This window comes from Rosa rugosa, chromosome 1 (assembly GCF_958449725.1).
Source record: "Rosa rugosa chromosome 1, drRosRugo1.1, whole genome shotgun sequence".
Lineage (NCBI taxonomy): Eukaryota > Viridiplantae > Streptophyta > Magnoliopsida > Rosales > Rosaceae > Rosa > Rosa rugosa.
The window spans coordinates 58,572,408-58,590,325 of NC_084820.1; the positions used below are offsets into that span (position 1 = coordinate 58,572,408).

Here is a 17,918-nt window from a genome sequence, read left to right on the forward strand (position 1 = left end):
AGTCAGGCAGGGATGTACCTGGAGGGATAAGAAGCCTGAACATTTGATGGAGCCAAGCCCAAGAGGACGCGGCAACCACACACTCAAGAAATAGATGATCAATAGTTTCACTGTGTCTTCGGCAAAGATAACATCTTGAACAGAGCCTAGTACCACGACGCTGAAGCCGTTCATCGGTAGAAACTCGATTGAGAAGGGTTTTCCATGCCACCATGCTCTTTCGAGGTTGGATGGCCTGATGCCAGATCCGCGCACACCAAGGAGGTGCTGGAATGGGAGGAGACAACACCTGGTATGCCTCCTTGGACGACAAAGTGCCAGATGATGTTTCAGTCCAGATCAGTTGGTCCGGGGCAAGATCAGACGATATTGGGACTGCATTAATAACTTGGGCAACTTGGGGAAAGGCCCTGCAGAAGCTGGGGGGAAGGTTCCACTGACCATTCAAGATGAAGTCACCAACCTTGTCATTAAGGAGCTTCCTGACTTCCTCCTCATAGTCTGTGGAGTGAATTACTGCCTCACCTAACCAATTATCTTTCCAAAACCGTATTGTAGAACCATCTCCCAAGAGCCATTGCACCCTTGCAAGAAGCCTTGGCCATAATTTTTTTAAACCAAGCCAAATGGCAGATTTCTTATAAGACGAACAAGGGTGCAAACCCACTTGCAGAAAACGATCATGAAGGAACCTCGCTGATGTAGAAGCCTTTGAAGCCATCTCCCAACATCTTTTTAATAACAATGATCTATTCAAAGCAAAAAGATCCTTTAAACCCAACCCTCCTTGAGATTTTGGAAAGCATATCGTACTCCAGGCTACAAGGGCAGATCCGTTCTTAAGTGGATCTCCCCTCCAAAAGAAGTTTCTCATCCAACTTTGTACTTTGTTAAGAAGGGACTTTGGCCATTCATAGATGTGGAAGCTGTAGATCAAGATGCTTTCAATTACGGAGGATATAAGTTGCAGTCTGCCTGCTTGCGACAGTTGTTTGCCTTTCCAGGAGCTAAGCTTACACCTCACTTTGTCTGCAATTGGAACCAAATGCACAGATTTCGGATGCCCAATAAAAATGGGAACACCGAGATAGGTGAAGGGAAGTTGTCCTGGTCGTATTCCAAGTAAACCACAAGTTCTGTTCTGCCTTAGCAAAGCATATCTTCCCAAAAGTAAGTTTGATTTGGCTTTGTTGACCACCTGCCCAGAATTCACAGCATATTCATCCATAAAAGACATTAGATTTCTTAGGTGAGAAGGCTTACCCTGAAGAAATACCATAATATCATCCGCAAACAACACATGGGAAGGTGGGGAAACACTTGATGGCGCTGCAATTGTCCTTATCTTCCTTCTATTAACCAGAGAAGAAAGGCCACGACTTAGGACTTCTTCTGCTAGGCAAAACAGTAAAGGAGATAAAGGATCACCTTGACGGACACCCCTGGAGCATGTAAAGTACCCATTGACCTGCCCATTAACACTGACAGATATATATGCAGATTGCAAGATAGTGTGAATGTAGTTAACGAAGGTGGCATCAAACCCAAAGGCACGGAGGACACGAAGAAGAAAATTCCAGTCCAAAGTGTCAAAGGCTTTGCTGATGTCAAATTTAATAGCTAAATTCCCATACTTACATTTCTGGTCAAGGAGGTTCACACATTCTGAGGTCAGCACAATGGGATCAACAATGGACCGTCCTCTAATGAAGGCGCTTTGGTTAGGGGAGATGATACGAGAAGCTATTGGACCGAGCCTATCAGCCATAATTCTTGTGATAATCTTGAACACGAAGTTAGCAAGTGCAATTGGACGAAAGTCTGAGATGCTTTCAGCGTCTTCAAGCTTAGGAATTAAAATGAGGATGTTGGAGTTGAAATGCGGCATAATGTAACCATTAATGAAAAAACTCTGAACTGCCCGAGTTACATCATGAGCTACCACAGACCAACAAGAAGTGAAGAAACATCCTCCAAAACCATCAGGACCAGGAGCACTATTGCCATCCATTTTCATCACGGCATCTCTAATTTCTTCAGCAGAAGGAGTGACAAGAAGAGAAGAGTTCTCCTCCTCCGTTACCATATGAGGGATGACCCTTTCCACTAGACCAGTGACCCCTATTTGATGATCGTGAGTGAAACAACTTTCAAAGTGTTGTACTGCATGTGTAGCAATAGCAGCCTGATCATTGTGCACCCTGTCCTCAACCAACAACGATGTAATTGAATTTTGAAGACTCCGAACCTTGACCATGTTATGAAGGAAAGTTGTGTTCCTGTCACCATCTTTTAGCCAACGTATTCTAGATTTGTCCCTTAAGAGAGTAGCTTGAAGAGATAGGGCCGCTAAATAACTGTTGTGGGCTGTATTTTCTACATTGAGTCTTTCATCAGATAAACCATGAGTGGATATTTCAGCTTGAACCGCATCTAAAGCTGCCTTTGAGTGAGTGACCTGAGCATGTACATCTCCCACCTGTTCTTTGCTCCATAATTTTAGCATGCCTTTTAGAGCCCGTAATTTAGCTGCTAGGATAAATTGTGGGCACCCATGATAATGCAGACTGTTCCAGAACGATCGAACTAGGGCCAAGAAATCCGGTGTCTGCAACCACAAACTTTGAAACTTGAAAGGTGGTCTCGAGATAGCATCCAGCTTGGAGCAGGACACTAAAATGGGACAATGATCAGACGTAGCCTTTGTAAGTGTGCAACAATCCATTGAATTCCAGGAAGTCATCCACTCCATGTTCCCTAAAGCGCGGTCAAGCTTGACCTCAGTATGACCATTTGACCATGTGTAAGCTAGGCCTTTTGTGGGGATATCCAAAAGCTCACAATCAGAGCACATCTGACTAAACTCAAGGCATGAAGTTCCATTTGGCAGAGCTCCTCCACGCTTTTCATGCGCACCCAAGATGCAGTTAAAGTCTCCAAACACCAACCGGGGCCCCTGGCCATGCTGGGAATGAATTTGATTTAATTCTTGCCAGAGATGACGTCTACCGGCAATCGTAGTTTTGGCGTACACCGCCGTTAGTGTACAAGAAACCCCCTCAAAGCTACAAGATACTGAAATCTGTTGGTCTGAGGCCGAGATCACCTGTACCCTGAGAGCTTCATGACAAAGAAACCACATGTTGGGGGCTTGCAATCCCCGATTATTAGTAGTAACGAGCTGGAGACCCAAGGATCTCCAAAAGGAGAAAGGAACAGATTTAAACAAAATGAAAGGTTCTGAAATGCAAACAATTAAGGCTTTGTGAGCACGTACCATATTAGCTAAAGCCCGTCGTGTGTCATCGTTTCCCATGCCACGGGCGTTCCAATACAAAATCTTCATTAACAATTAAAGTGTTTTGCGCTCTTCTGGACTCGAGCGCGCAACCCAGGTTTGGGTTTAACTTTGGCCTTCTCAGACCTTTTTTGAAGCTTCTTTGCTTTCTTTGTTACCACAGGCGTGAACTCTCCCTCCTCCAAAGCCTCATCCAACAATACTTCTGGTTTTCTAATGGGGATCACATCATTTGCATTGACTTCTTGGTTTCTAATAGAAGTCACATCATCTGTAGTTTCAAGTTCATTTCTGCAGGTTCCCACTTCTGGAGTACCATCCAACTTGCTAAAACCCGGCGGGACACTGGCGATAGAAGAGCTGTCCTGAACCATAAGAGCATTCTTTGCATGGACTTGCACCGCTAGAGAAGTATCAATTTCTGGGATAATCAACGTTGGCTGAGCAATATCAGTGTGAGCGGCAACCAAACTACTTGGTGTCTCATTGGACTGCTCCCTTCTCATCCCTGACTCTCTCTTGGGCTGCCTGCGACGAGCTGTACGTGTGCGAGTTACGCTTCTGCCCCGAGCCGGTGACTGGTCCGAAGGAACCTTAGACCTGCATTTTGAGGCAGGATGTCCAACAGTGCAGCAAACGTCACAGAAGGTTGGGCAAGTTTCATACTCCACCCCTACAGAAATAATCTCACCACTTGCTCTACTGATCTGGAGCTTCTCAATGGGAGGCTTAGAGAGATCCACATCAATCAATATTCTCGCATAGAGACCAATGGAACGATTAGCTGTTCTGGGGTCAAGTTTCACTGGCATGCCAATACCACTGGCGATCTCAAATAGCGTCTGGGTCTCCCAATAAGCAAAGCCAAGATCCCAGAAACGAACCCAGACCTGTGCAAAGGTGTTCTTGTAGGTGGCTGGGGAGAAACTAGGAGTCCATTGGATCAAACGTAAAATCCCAGGATGCAGATTGATTGAGCCCATAGACCAAACACGTTGCTTGTCCTCTGGGGAATGAAACTGCAACATAAAGAAGCCCTTGCCCAGCGGAGCTACAGACCAATTTTGCAGGGCAGGCCAGCACTGACGCAGGCGCTGTGCGAGTTCATGAGACTTCGGCATGATCCCGTTAGGTGGGGAGAGAAGCCGACCAACCAGGTTGGATTGGCAACGCTGAATGCCCCGCAAGTATGCATCTTCTGAAATTTGAATAATGGGGCAGCCATTCTCGAAGGAGGGAACAGGGAGGTTATCTAAGGAAAAATTGAGGGGAGAGGGGGCTGAAGAGAGGACAGAAGCAAAGTTGGGTTTCGGGTTTATTCCCTCTTGTTGTTTCATCCATTGTCCCATCATAGGCCACACCACGCGAAACAACAGGAAACGACATACACATGTCACATGTGTAAGGTGTGATTTGTGTTGAAACTCCACATTTTCAGTCACTAGAGTTAGGGATCCATGAGTTGATTAGCCTGACATCATTTTGCAATTCCGGAGGATTGGCTGGGTTCAATTGAACTTTTGACAAAGACTTAAGCATCCCAAGAAAGCACCAACTGAGCAGAAAAGTATTGGAGTTGCCTAAAGCTACCCTACTCCCTTAGGACACATGGTGATTGATACACACAGCAGAGCCATCACCCCAGCTATTATGAATGGAAGAATGAAGGCCTTGACTCAGGTCGTCAAAGATTGAAATTTTAAGTAGACTTGTCTCTTCCTACAAGTTCCTATCAGACCCAGAAAGAATCCCCAGTTTTACCAACTAATGCAATTAATTACTGGTGTCAAAATTCAAATCCCGTCGTAAACAATCTAATTCATCCAATTATTTGCAAGAAGGACACAGGTCCTAAACAATGACTAGCATTAAAATGTTGTAACTGAATGCAATTATGCAAATGAATCAGCATTGCTGATCGTAGGGGGTCTAAAGTTGTAAACAATTGGACTTTTGGAGGACGACCGTCTACCTATCAATTTGGAATGTATTCATTTCTTCCATTGCAAGAAAGTTCAAAGCATTTCAACTATGGTGGTTGGCAGGAGAGATTCATTCTATTCTGTGCTATTTCTTTGTGTCAGAAATATGTATCTGTTGAAATGTTGTAATCCAAAAAAAATATGTATCTGTTGAAAGAAATTCTCCCAAAGAAGTAATATTCAGAACCCACAAACCCATCTACACCATATTTACCATTTAAAGGAACTCAGAATGTACTTGAACTTTTTGATGAATTTTAGTCCTGGCTGTGTTCAAGAGTGTGCGAGCCAAAACAGAATGGATTTGATCATAACACTTTTCCGGTGTGTTCGGGATCACATAATGAACTCATAACCCTTGAAGGTTTAGTAGAATGGTCTCTTGCTATCAACCCAGAAAGCATCCCAACTTGCACCAACTGATAGTTCCTCGGAGGCAAACGATGTAGGGAACAAGTCCCACCCTCAATCCCGAAGGAGAGGGGTTTGCCACACTCTGGGAACCCACCGCCCGTCCCCCTATTTTTATTTTATTAATAACAGAAAAAGAAAATACAACCTAAAGAAGGGGGGGACATAAACCTTACCCCGAAAGCTAGAAAGAAAGACAAAAGGAAGTGAAAAAATTGAAGCAGAACCTCAAATTTTCCCAACTGATGCACTTAATTACAGGTGACTGTATCAATCCCCATTATGTGATTTGTGATTGAGTTAATGGTCCATTTATCATCCTAATCAGATTATTTGGTAATAGTACCTATCTCATAGACAATGACTTGCATTAAAATGGTAGGTAAAAGAATGAAAATGAAATAGTTGTAGGGCGTCTAAAGCTGTACATAGTTGGCCCTTTGGAGGCAGTCACAACCGTCTACCTTTCAATGTGGAATCCGCACATTTCTTCCATTTGGAAGAAATTTCAAAAGTATTTCAATTGTGGTTGGCAGGAGAGATTGAACATTCTGTTCTGTGCACTTCCTTTGTGTCGGATATTTAGCTCCCAAAGAAGTAAATTTTCAGAACCCATAAACCCATTTAAACCATGTTTACCACTAAGGTAACTCAGAATGTACTTGAATTTTTGCTTGGTTCTTTTGTCTGCTATAATCTATTTGAATTCTAGTCCTAGCTAGCCTTGTTCAAGAGTGTGCGAGCCAAAACAAGAATGGATTCATAACACTTTTCTGGTGTGATTCGGATCACATATTGAACTCATAACTCTTGAAGATGTAATACATGACTATAATTGATCCAAGTAGATCCTTGTACACATAATCGAAGTGACAAATTTAGGTACACCGAGTGTTCTTAGGAGGCTAATCTGGAACTACCTTTGAATTGAGTGAGCTCATACTTGCCATATCATCAACTGTATATTTAGAACTTGAAACAGTAGCTAGTCTGTGACAGCCCAAACGGTTGACTAATTCTTTGTTTTGTATTTGTAATATGAAAAAGGTTTCTTGCACCTAACAATTGACCAGTTTTTAATTGTTATGATCTATATTCAATTTCAGGACAAGCGACCTCCATACAAAATAATAGTCCAACTGTGATACGCAATGGGATAAACAATTATCAAACTTAAAGATAATATAGATTAGGAGGATAAGAAAGATTCATAATTCACATAGCAAAACTGACACACAGTTTAGGTCTTTCCCAACGTGAAGAATCTGTGGAATAATAAGCAAGAGTCTCATACCAGGTGTAGTAAAACTCTGGTCTTAACCTATGGAACAAAATCAAACCATAAACTATAAACCCACATTCATAAACCATAAATTTATGGAAGTAAGAAGCAGAAGCAGTATAAAATGTGTACAAAATGCATTAATACTTCTGATTTCAGTACAGATTATGATCCTGTCTAAAATAAAGAAAGGAAAAACAATGAATCTAATTTCTGTATGGTTACCTCTGATCCTTTTCAGTAAGAGGAAAAAAGACTAAAAAGAAGAGAAAAAATTGTCCCTCCCAGACTACCATGTTTACAAATTTTCTCCACCTTCTAGCAAAGTTTGTTAAACATCAGCACATTTCATTGGTGCATATCCCAGCCTAGACTTCTTTGTGTCATAGAGGATGTGGAAATTCTGCTGCTGATAGTTACCAATAATCGAAAGAGCAGATTTAGGAGTCCCCAAAATAGCTAAGCAAACAACCTCTTGAGGTTCAATCTGGATGAAGTAGTTCTCAAGTGGGAAATCCCAAACAGCTCCATCTGCAAACACAATTGCAAATTTTGGTAGCTCCAATTTCTCAACTCCAGACACATTGTAACAAGGATCCAAAACCGGAAAGTCCTTCACTACGGGATACCCTTTAACCTTCTTCAAAAATGCCTCCTTAATCATCTCATAGGCAGGATCCGCAAAGTAACTCAATGTAGTACCTGAATCAATGATTGTACCTCCAGCCCCCTCCGAGGACAAATTCCAAGTCTCCTCCGGTATTTTCACCACTTCTCCTCCGACTAGGATAGATTTGATCTGAACATAGTAAAATGTATCAACAGGGTTATCTTTGCCAGCAACCAAGGATGTGTAATTCAATTTTGGGTGGCTCAGTAAGGCCTTGTCCTCCCCAAATATCAACTTGCTGCTAACATCCGTATCGCTGTTTCTATCAACAAGACAATACGAAAACGAATGACCATACAGTGATTGAAGCTGAGAAGCAAAGGAGAGAGGCCCTCTCCCTAGTCCCAACAACCCTGCAGCCCCATGAAACAAGCCTCTATTCCAATGGCCACATCCAAACATCACATTCTCTACTTTTCGATACTCAGCCTTCCCAGTGGGAGATGTAAGATTAACAGTAAAAGTTTCGAGAGCAAAATCCCCAGTTGTGTTAGAACTATCCCCATACCAATAGAAATAAGGACATGTTTGGTTCTCAGCTTTGCAAGGCTGAGGAGGGTCAGGAGACGAAACCAACTGACACTTGGGATCATGGCAGCCTATGTTGCTAAATGAAGTTGAGTCTTTCGGATCATAATGCGGTCCGTTTTGCTCAAAACAATCATAGCAAGGTGCACATTGAATCCAATTGAGGTCACTACCAGTATCAAGTATCAAAGAAAAGTGTTTAGGAGGTGTACCAATGAAAACATCCATGAAGTACTCTCCAGAGCCAAGACTCACCCCGGACTTCAACGTCGCCTCCAGCTGGCCTGAAAGCTCGCTGGCGCTGACATAAGACTCCGATGAGGCTGCCGGAGCCACAACAACAACCTCCTTTAAGTGGACCTTCTTGTCTTTATGTAGCCTTGAAATGGTGTTCTGGTTCTTTCTCTCGACAATTCTGGTGTGGAGGGTTTGAATTCTGGTCAAGTCTTTGGTCGTGGACTCGAAAACAGAGTTCTTTTCGTGCCTCAAGTGGAGCTTCACAGAATGTTTTTGGGGACCAACTGCTTCATCCTCATCTTCTCCGTCATCAGATTCTTCATTCGGCGCTGATTCCGTGGTTGTTGACTCTGGTTTTCCAAAGGAACAGCCGGTGTGGGATGAAGAGGACACAGCATTGAAGCTCATGTGCTCCGGAAACTCTATGCCGGCGAGAGTTGAGCCATTGGGGCTGTGATTGTCGTGGCTGTGAATCCGAGCAATAGATACAAAAGCGCTTGCGAAGATCAGAAGCAGAGCCAGAGCGAGAGAGGCCTTAACAAACATAGTGCTGATGATTTTCTCTTCTTGTTTGGTTACTGGGGAAAAAATCCTACAGGAAACCCAGAAAGCATGAATCTTTGACTCAAATTTCAAGGCTTTTTTGGAGCAAATAATCAGAAAGAACTCCCAAAAGGGTTGTTTAAAGTTCAAACAAAAACCCAGAAAACAGAAATGAATGAAAACAAAGCAGGACTGGTAGTTGAAGCAGAGGAAAGAACAAAAAACCCAGAAACTGAAACTTGAATCAGAGCTCAAAAATGGACAGATAACAAATTTACAGAGGTTATAAATATGTTTATGTGGGAGATGAGAACTTATATATTGAAGAGAGAAGAGAGCTAAAGCAAAGCGAAGAAAGAGAGAGAGGTGAGTCTGAGTTGTGATGCGAGGTAGTAGTAGTAGTAGTAGTCTTATGTGTTCAAAATGAATATCAAAGACTTTGAATCAAAAGGAGGTGTGTTGAATACGCGGTTTCAATGAGGAAATGTTATATAATTTTTTTTTTTTTTACGTTATGGTTCTTTCTGTAAGTGCTTACCTGGTCTTCTTCATCTTCTGCTTCTTCCTCTCTCTTTCTTTCTTCTTCATTTACCGCTATAAGTTACATACTACACCAGCCTGCCATTGCACCAGTCTTTCTCAAATACTTTTTAGTATTTTTTACTTCAATTTTTTTTAGTTTACTTGGTAATATTCCATGGTCATGGTTTTGACTTTAAATTTGGTCTTGGTTTAGCTTTAGTCTATATTTTGCAACAACATAATTCCTCAAATTTTTTCTTAACAAAACAGTAGATTCTTTTTCTTTGTCCCAATCAAATCTTTAAAATTGAGACAAGCAATGAAAATGTACAGAATTTTGACCAGAAAGCCAAACTATTGTGTAACCTTTGGTCAAGACAAATGACGTATAAGCGGAATTTTTGAGGTCTCAAAATAACATAAAAAATGTTGAAACAAAAAAATTGTCAAAGATTTAGAAAAAATATGTAACTTATACCGTAGGTGGTCTACAACTAATTGCACCAAGATTTTTTTAGTAAAACTCTACACGTAAAAGTGATTAAATTTGAGACAATATTAGAATTGTAAAAATTAATAGTGAGTTACGTGAACTATACGTGCCATTCTTTAACAAAATCGTGAAACTCTCCATTTTATAGACTACGCCAACTAAAACGGGGGCACTCAAAGCTCAAGCACAAAAAAAATATGTCACATCTAACAACTCTTTACCATTAAAAAGAAGATTGGGTTATATATACACCGTATACTCAATGGCTTCATTGAATACCACCCACCCAAGAACATTTATATTTCTTGCTGCAGTTACACGTAACTTCAAGAGATTAAAGGAAAGCTGCACTTACATATGTTGAGTGTTAAAAGCTAAACAAGAATGTCGGTACCGCGCTTACTTAACTTCACAGTTTAATTAAGACTAAATTAAACTATTGCCTTCTTTATTTAGTCACTATAATTATCATATAAGTGAAGTCAAAACTTGAAACCATATCAGATAAGTGAAGTCAAAATTTGAAACCATATATTTCTTCCTTTTTTCCTTCATGTTCGACCTTAAATACTGCTCAAACATTAGGCAGCACCCTCATTTCAATCGGATAATTATGAGTTTATGATCTAATTAATTCAAACATGCAGTGCTTCATATATAGTCAATTAAGACTTTTTAATGGCCGCTGCAACAGGAATATAAAGTATTTATTTTTGAATGAATCTGTAATTTTTTATTTTTTTTTTATTTTTTTTTTGTGAGTAATCGATAAACTAGGGTTTATTCAACAGATCCAACTAGTCAGAATTGACCTAGCTGTGATATGTACGTTTACAAGTAAGTCACCTGTAAAGAAGGGCATGAATAGTTGGGAGGAATCAATCTATTACAAGATGACGGTATTTTAAGAAGAATAGACAAGAAATTGAAGCCTATCTAGATCATACAATTAACCATTTAAAGGGTTGAAGGTCGTGGTTTCCTGACGGTGATATGCAGTAGGGTTGCGTTAGCTAGGGAATTCAAAGTCAAAGCGATTATGGACTTATCATGAAGATGGGCGACCCCTTAGACCTCTTGGACATCAATGTCTATGTATATTATCGTTTCTCGATCATATTAAAGATGTGGAAGTTCAACATATTTTTCGATTAATTGTACATCGACAGATTATTTAGCCTCGACCCTCTTATTGGATCATGACTCATGAACTTTAACTTGGGCACACAAGCTATACTTGCCTTCTTTTTCCACAGCATGACAATTTGTAACGTAGATTTTCTAAGGAAATATTGCCACGAGTTAGATAGAAACTGTGGCGGAGAATGTAATGTCATATGAAAATGAAGATATATATTGGACCAAATACCTAACTATTAAATATGGGAGAATGTCTTGTCTGCCACTATTTGCTTGGAATGTTCAACAAGACACCTAGAAATATGAACACAAACGAAACACATGCCGTTGCCGCCATAATGATCTTCAAGTACGACAGCATATAATATGTGGATTTAATCAAAAAATTGCATATAGGATTTGTTTTGCAGTTGGACCATTTTGGGTCTTGAAGTAATGTTGACTCCAAAAACTAACACCAATATAAAAAGCCTATAAACAAGGCTTTGAAACTGGAAAAAAAATATGAACACTACGTTTTTAATCAATTTTTTCCACTTTGTACGTGTGCCATGTGTTTGTCTCTGCTCCCATGTGGTGCTGACTTTGAAAAATGAAGTTTACACAACCCTTTATCTCCAGCTCCGAGTTTTTGAATCAATTTTTATGTGTAGTAGCTAGTCAAAAAAGTCTCAGTATAATTCAAAGAGAAATTCGCCATTTCAATCTTTTATGTGGAAAATTTTAGGGTTTATGAATGCCACATATTCAAAAACAGAAGTTTGTAGCGATAGTTTCAACAATCACTGCTATATTCGAATCCAAACTTTTCGATTTGGAATGTATTTATTCAGCGCCTGTAAAACGTTTATTGGAAAGTTGTTCAAATAAAATAAATACAGTATTTTTACGTTCAGTAGCTAGCTTTGAGGTGTAAATAATATGGTATATTATCTTCCATGCGTGCAAGACTTGAGGTGTATCATGTACTGAAGTCTAACCAAAGACACTATAGCTCCCACACCCTTCGATTATGATATCGTTTTGCAGAACCCATTTTCCATGTGTTTAGAGTAGTAATTCTTCTTATATGAAAGATCGACATGTTATTTTATAAATTATCACTTAAAATTATATATATATATATATATATATATATATATATATATAATCAAATTTAGAAAATGAGCACACGTAACGTGTAAGTATTCATTTGTGAAATTGTTCATCAAGATTATTGATGAATAGGACTAACTGCATGCACTTTAAATTCTAGTAAGTTGTTCTCATATACATCACTCCTTTATTTTTTAGTATCTATAAAGATTGTATTCATAATATTTTGAAGTTTTTAACATATGGATTACGTAGTAGACTATCAATCAACTAACATTATCAAATATAAATGCATTGTATTCACGTGTATTTTAAATGAAAACAAATTTTGTAAAAGATGATCTAAATGCTCTGAAGTTGCTCTTCTATTCCTATTCGCCACACTATCATAAATTCATAACGGTTTTTTTATACACAACTAGGCATGAGTCGCATTACTTTAGCATGGCAATTTTCTTTCCCTAGAAACAGTGTTAGTAATTTAAAACAAGGCAAAAGTGTTAGTGGAATGGAGTGAATGGTGGGAAAGAGTTTTTGTTTGACACACAAATTAAGTAGTTGGTGGTGGTGGTGCTACCATATACGGCAGTCCCAACACGCAATCACGTTTTAGGTTTGCCTCAAACTCTCGAAGAGTTTATCAATATTTACCAAATCAAACATTTAGATATTGGAGTAAGTAAAAGATTACAAAGATATTGAACTTTGGGAATACTAATGAGAATTTCAATTGCAAAATCTGTCTTGTAGCATTTGGATGTGAATCAAAAGGCCACCACATTCTTTTCTTCATTCGTCCGAATGTGAAAATCTATGCTTGGACTTTTGAAATTGCTGCTAGCTTTACTTGGACTTTATTATTTCAACTATTTTAATCCCTATTTGAAAGTATCTGTTACGTAATTGAATACTGTGGGGTAGGTATTGGTCTATTGGATAATCTTTTTACAAAACTTTTATAGTGCATTTGATCTTGATCTTTGCCAACTTCATCGCGAACACCAGTTATATTTGTTCCTTCGTTCTAAAGAATTGTCACAAGTTTTCTAATTAAGAGGTCCGTTACAGATAAGGCCATATTAGCCTTCTATCAGTATACTCAATCCCTATGTAAAGGAGAGAGAAAGTTGAAGTATTTCCAAAATTTTAGTAATGATAGAATTATTTTGCTTTTTAAAGACATGATGGTTGTTTGCCAAAAAAAAAAAAAAAGACATGATGGTTGTATAACACGTACGGACGTACTAGGTATTGATCGATCTTTCCTATAAGATATGGAACTTCACAGGAAAATTGCAATGATCTGTTTCAGATCCCCGAAGAACTGGACTCTGAACGCAACAAATGAATCTCTCTCTAGCAAACAAGTCAAGAGCAACTGCCTTTGTTGAAATGAAATTTCTATCGCTGATATATCTAATCTATAAATACTTATACCAGTAATGATTTGTCCCTTTACGCTGCTTTTGTTAAGTCTGTGGTCAATTGTAGCAGTGGAAAGGCTACCATCAAGCTCTACCTGGATGGTGTACACCTGATGCTTTTTAGTTTATCTCCGATGCGCAAGTTTCCTCCATCGTATATGCGTCCTTCCCTAAGCTACATTGTTATGGATATAATATTCCTGAACACCCAAAACACCTTATACTGGCATCTTTGTTGCACTTCACCGACAATGTTGAACCCCTTAACAAGTTCACGAATTTGGAGGAGTTATATCAGTATTCATTGCAAAGATTTCTGTTCTATACTAGGGTGAAGAGACATTGGCGATTCTCAACTAGCTGCCTAATATCAAGTACTATAACCTTCAAGGCAACAAAGATTTCAGCAGGATGGTTTTTTTTCATTACTGAGGAACGGCAAAAAGCTTGTGCTTTTGGATATTAAGAAATTCAATAGTTGTAATGTAGGTGACGAAGAAATAATTAAATATTAAAGGTTTCTTCGCACATTAGTAACTTCATTTGTAATGGTTCTAGAATAACAAAGGTTTACTGTAAAATGAACAAGAATGATAAATTCAATGAGGTTATGGAGCAGTATTTACAATTTGATAATCCGTAGGTGCTGATTCAAGCTAAATCTAATTTCTACAGTCTAAGAGAAAGAAAAAGAACAGAGAAAATTGTGAGATGAACTGTCTTTTTTCTAAGAAATCTATTCTGTTACTGAACAAGAACAAGAGAAGGAAACGGATGATGTTTCAAGAACAATCTCCAGAACCATCTGAAGAACAATCAGAACTTCCATATGATGTACATAAGTTTTGAACAAATGCAGAATATTTGCATGATGCTTCAATATGAAGAACAGTAAAGAAGATGTGTTATTATTAATTATCTAGTCATTATTGTACAACAGGCACAAGTAGCTTGCTCTTTCAGTCATGCTTCAATGTGATGCGTCAATACTGTTTTGGCATTATCTGTATACTTTCAAATTCAAGTACAAACTCAACTGTAGGGGTAGAATGCATCACGTGTTGTGGAAAGCTAATCTTCATGTACTTAAGCCAGCTCCATCCAGACGTTTTTGTACAGAACACAAGTCTGAGCCATGATTATGTGTCTAGGTTGATACGGACTCAGCAGGCCTTTCAGACAAATCTTGCAATCCACAAACCATATTTGCAGGCACAGCTATGTCAATCATTTTGGGATATGCGAGTTTTAGATCTGCAAAATGCACCCCAAAGAAACATAAAGAGACTTAATCCAAGCCCTAGTGGTTGACATATCCAGTGACAAATGGAGTGGGAGTCGTAGAATTGAATAACTAAAAGTTTGGGTACATAATGTTTTACTTACTTTTCATGATATCTTCAAATCCCTCCTGAAAATAAGAGATAAAAATTGAATTAGTTGGATAAAATATAGGGAAGAAGAGTGTTTAATTATTAATGAAAGCGGTTAATACTGCAGAGGAAAACATGGAAAAAAGAGAAGGTATACCTTATTTTTTGTAAGCCGGGGATTATAGAGCATCTCCTCCCCCACGGTGCTAACCTGCATCCAAGAAGACATGTGGCATAAGCAGCTGCCAAGATTTACTTGGTAGAGAAGAAATAGAAATCAGATGGTTCCATACAGTGAATCCCTTGTAATCATGAGCAGGATAGATTAATGTATCCTTTGGCAATGTGAAAATCTGGACATGTAAACACAAAAGCATTAGTGGTTTCCCAAAATCATGCTATGTGTATAACTATAAATTCATCAGCTTGTACTTGCCTGTGAATGGACTGACTCATAGAGTTGATCTGAGCTGCCACCCTGCAAAGAGATTAAACAAAAATCAACAAAAGGTCCTTGATAAATCGCCTTAAAAGTCTGAATAAAGAGTAAGTCAACTCTTTGCTGGCAAGCTTTTTGTGCTTTGTTTTTCCTTTATCTTTTCTTTGCAAAAAGAGAGAATGGGTCAGTAAGAATATAAACATTTGAGAAGTTTACATACTGTACCTGAAAATCAGTTCGCCCACATCCACGTATGAGTAGAGCATCTCCAGTGAAAGCCATCCTTGGTTGAGGCTGATTAGGCCCATCACCTGTAACATAGGTGACACAGCCCAATGTATGTCCAGGAGTAGCTCGAACCTGAAATACAAATAAGCAATATGAGATCCATATGTACAAATACATGTGCACAAATACCTAGATGCAGACAGAACCCATTTGTGAGCCACATTTATAACTTACTAATCAAAATCAGTAACGAGACAAATTCAGTATCAGTTGGTCATCTCACTCATTGTTTTGCAGTTAGTTCATCGCACCAGTAATTGGATGCGCAGACCATGACATAGACATAAGATGCAGATATGCAAACTCAAATGAAAACAGACACACATAAATATACTTTTGCACACTCCCAACACAACAATAAGACTAACTAGGTCGAAATCAGTAAATACAAGATAAACTTAGTTGCAAAAGGCTGTTTCTTTCTGCCCCCTCTTTCGTTGCACCTGGAATGGGATGCAGTAGACCACAGCATAGACCAGTACATATAAGCCTATTCGACTAAGTTTAACATTTTTGAGATACCACTACCATATTAAAGAACTTATCCTAATTAATCAGCCAAGAGCTGACCCTTCAGCATCAAACCTCCTTATGTGTGTTTCCAAAACTCTGGCAGAGTTGGGATTAAACACTACAAATTAATTCACCAAGTTAACTTTTACATTCACCTCGGAGGCTAGGACATTAGCGTATGATCTCCCTAGTACTTGCTCATCATTTCATTATGATTATAAAGACAACTTGATCACACAGAACATCAAAGAGACAAAGTAATCAATTCTAAAGAAAACAAATTTGAACACATGAGGTTACATAGACAAAAGTAGAACTATAGCAAAACAAGCATTTACAGTAGTTCATCCACCGACACCTCAAGTAACACACAATTTCTTCAATAATCTCAAAACAGAAAACTAAGTGCTGCCAAACCTCCAAAAACATGTCTCCAAAATAGATTTTATCACCAGCTTCAATCAGATGATCAGCTTTTGACTTGCTTGCCCTTGAAATCACAGATTTCACACCATCAAGCTTACTCTGCCATTAACAACCACCACTCATATCAATGTCAAGTACCAAACCACAAAATGCATAAAGATCACAACTTTTTTCCTATGTTGCTAAATTGCATAAAAGATCACAACTTTTTCCCAACTAGCACAATCTCAGAGTTCCCAAAACCAAAAAAAGCTCAAAGTCCAAACCTTGATGAGACCAGTGCCAGTGACATGATCAGCATGAACATGAGTGTTCATAGCATAAACCAGCTTCAAACCCAACTCTTTAACAAGGGAAAGATCCCTATCCACTGTTTTGTCCACAGGATCAATCAACTGCAAATCAAATCAATGCCATCATAAGTTCATAACCAACGAATCAAAACCCACAATTTTGATCCTAATCATATTCATTTTAAAGAAACCAAAGGCTGACCAGGGCGGGTTTATCGGGGTGGGACACGTCGGCGAGGAGGTAAGTGTAGGTGGAGGACTCCTTCTCGAAGAGCTGACGGAACAGAAGCTTGGAGGAGGAGTGTGACGACGTCGTGTAAGAAGCAGAGACGGCCATTGTGGACTTGGGAGAGAGATTGAGGAAATGGGAAGAGATTGGAAAACGATGAAATGGGAGGAGACTGAGTCGAAGCATTTGGGTTTGTTGGGTTGTTCTAAATAAGTGTTGCTGTGGGTTAGAGACAGCGATGAAAACTAGTGACGGATTCGTGTTTCTTAAGGTGCTATTATTCTTTGCCTTCTTGGGTGAGATAACGAAGGATTGCGATTCGCTTTGGCTTTGGCTTTGCCTTTGTGCGCGCCAAACCCAATGAGAAAGTGACAGCAACAGCTGTGAGTGTTAGAGGGATGTTAGTGTTAGTCGTCCATGCGAACAACGATGCAATACAATACTGGTTGCATTTTTGGAGTTTTATATTTTCCTCTATGGAAATTTTCCTCTATCGGACCTAGTATTGTGTTTTCAGGGGGCCAACAATTGGAGGTTTTGTATGTTCTATAGTATATGATTGTGTCATGTTCATATGTACTGGCATTGTGATTTGTGAGATTATTGTAGATGTTGATGCTTAATGTATCAAACAAGTGCCAGTCAAATTGTATTTCACATCTAATATTTAGTCTAGTGTTATGTAAGATTTAAAACATCGATACCACTGTTTATTTTAAAGTTTTAATTTGG

General features: G+C 39.2%; 2 protein-coding genes across 2 annotated transcripts; both read right to left on the minus strand.

Moving 5' to 3' along the window:
* Positions 1 to 7,088: 7,088 nt before the first annotated feature.
* LOC133725712 (aspartyl protease family protein 2-like) lies at positions 7,089 to 9,358 on the minus strand. Its single transcript, XM_062153075.1, has one exon. It carries the CDS (start codon positions 8,952 to 8,954, stop codon positions 7,305 to 7,307), a length of 1,650 nt encoding a protein of 549 aa, XP_062009059.1. The 5' UTR covers positions 8,955 to 9,358; the 3' UTR covers positions 7,089 to 7,304.
* Positions 9,359 to 14,507: 5,149 nt separating this feature from the next.
* Positions 14,508 to 17,536, minus strand: LOC133725715 (persulfide dioxygenase ETHE1 homolog, mitochondrial). The gene is made up of 9 exons (XM_062153078.1): positions 17,160 to 17,536; positions 16,931 to 17,059; positions 16,656 to 16,763; positions 15,663 to 15,797; positions 15,435 to 15,476; positions 15,292 to 15,351; positions 15,156 to 15,209; positions 15,012 to 15,036; positions 14,508 to 14,879 (listed from the first exon to the last, which is right to left on the minus strand). The coding sequence occupies exons 1-9, from the start codon at positions 17,370 to 17,372 to the stop codon at positions 14,773 to 14,775; spliced, it is 873 nt and encodes a 290-aa protein (XP_062009062.1). The 5' UTR covers positions 17,373 to 17,536; the 3' UTR covers positions 14,508 to 14,772.
* Between the last annotated feature and the right edge of the window lie 382 nt (positions 17,537 to 17,918).

Bases quoted from the DNA above. Each gene is read 5' to 3' on its own strand.
- LOC133725712 (XM_062153075.1), bottom strand. From the start codon at position 8,954: ATGTTTGTTAAGGCCTCTCTCGCTCTGGCTCTGCTTCTGATCTTCGCA.
- LOC133725715 (XM_062153078.1), bottom strand. From the start codon at position 17,372: ATGCTTCGACTCAGTCTCCTCCCATTTCATCGTTTTCCAATCTCTTCC. The intron at 16,764-16,930 runs GTTTGGACTTTG...TGTTAATGGCAG, and splicing joins CTGGCACTGGTCTCATCAAG to AGTAAGCTTGATGGTGTGAA. The intron at 15,037-15,155 runs GTATACCTTCTC...TCTTATTTTCAG, and splicing joins CCCGGCTTACAAAAAATAAG to GAGGGATTTGAAGATATCAT.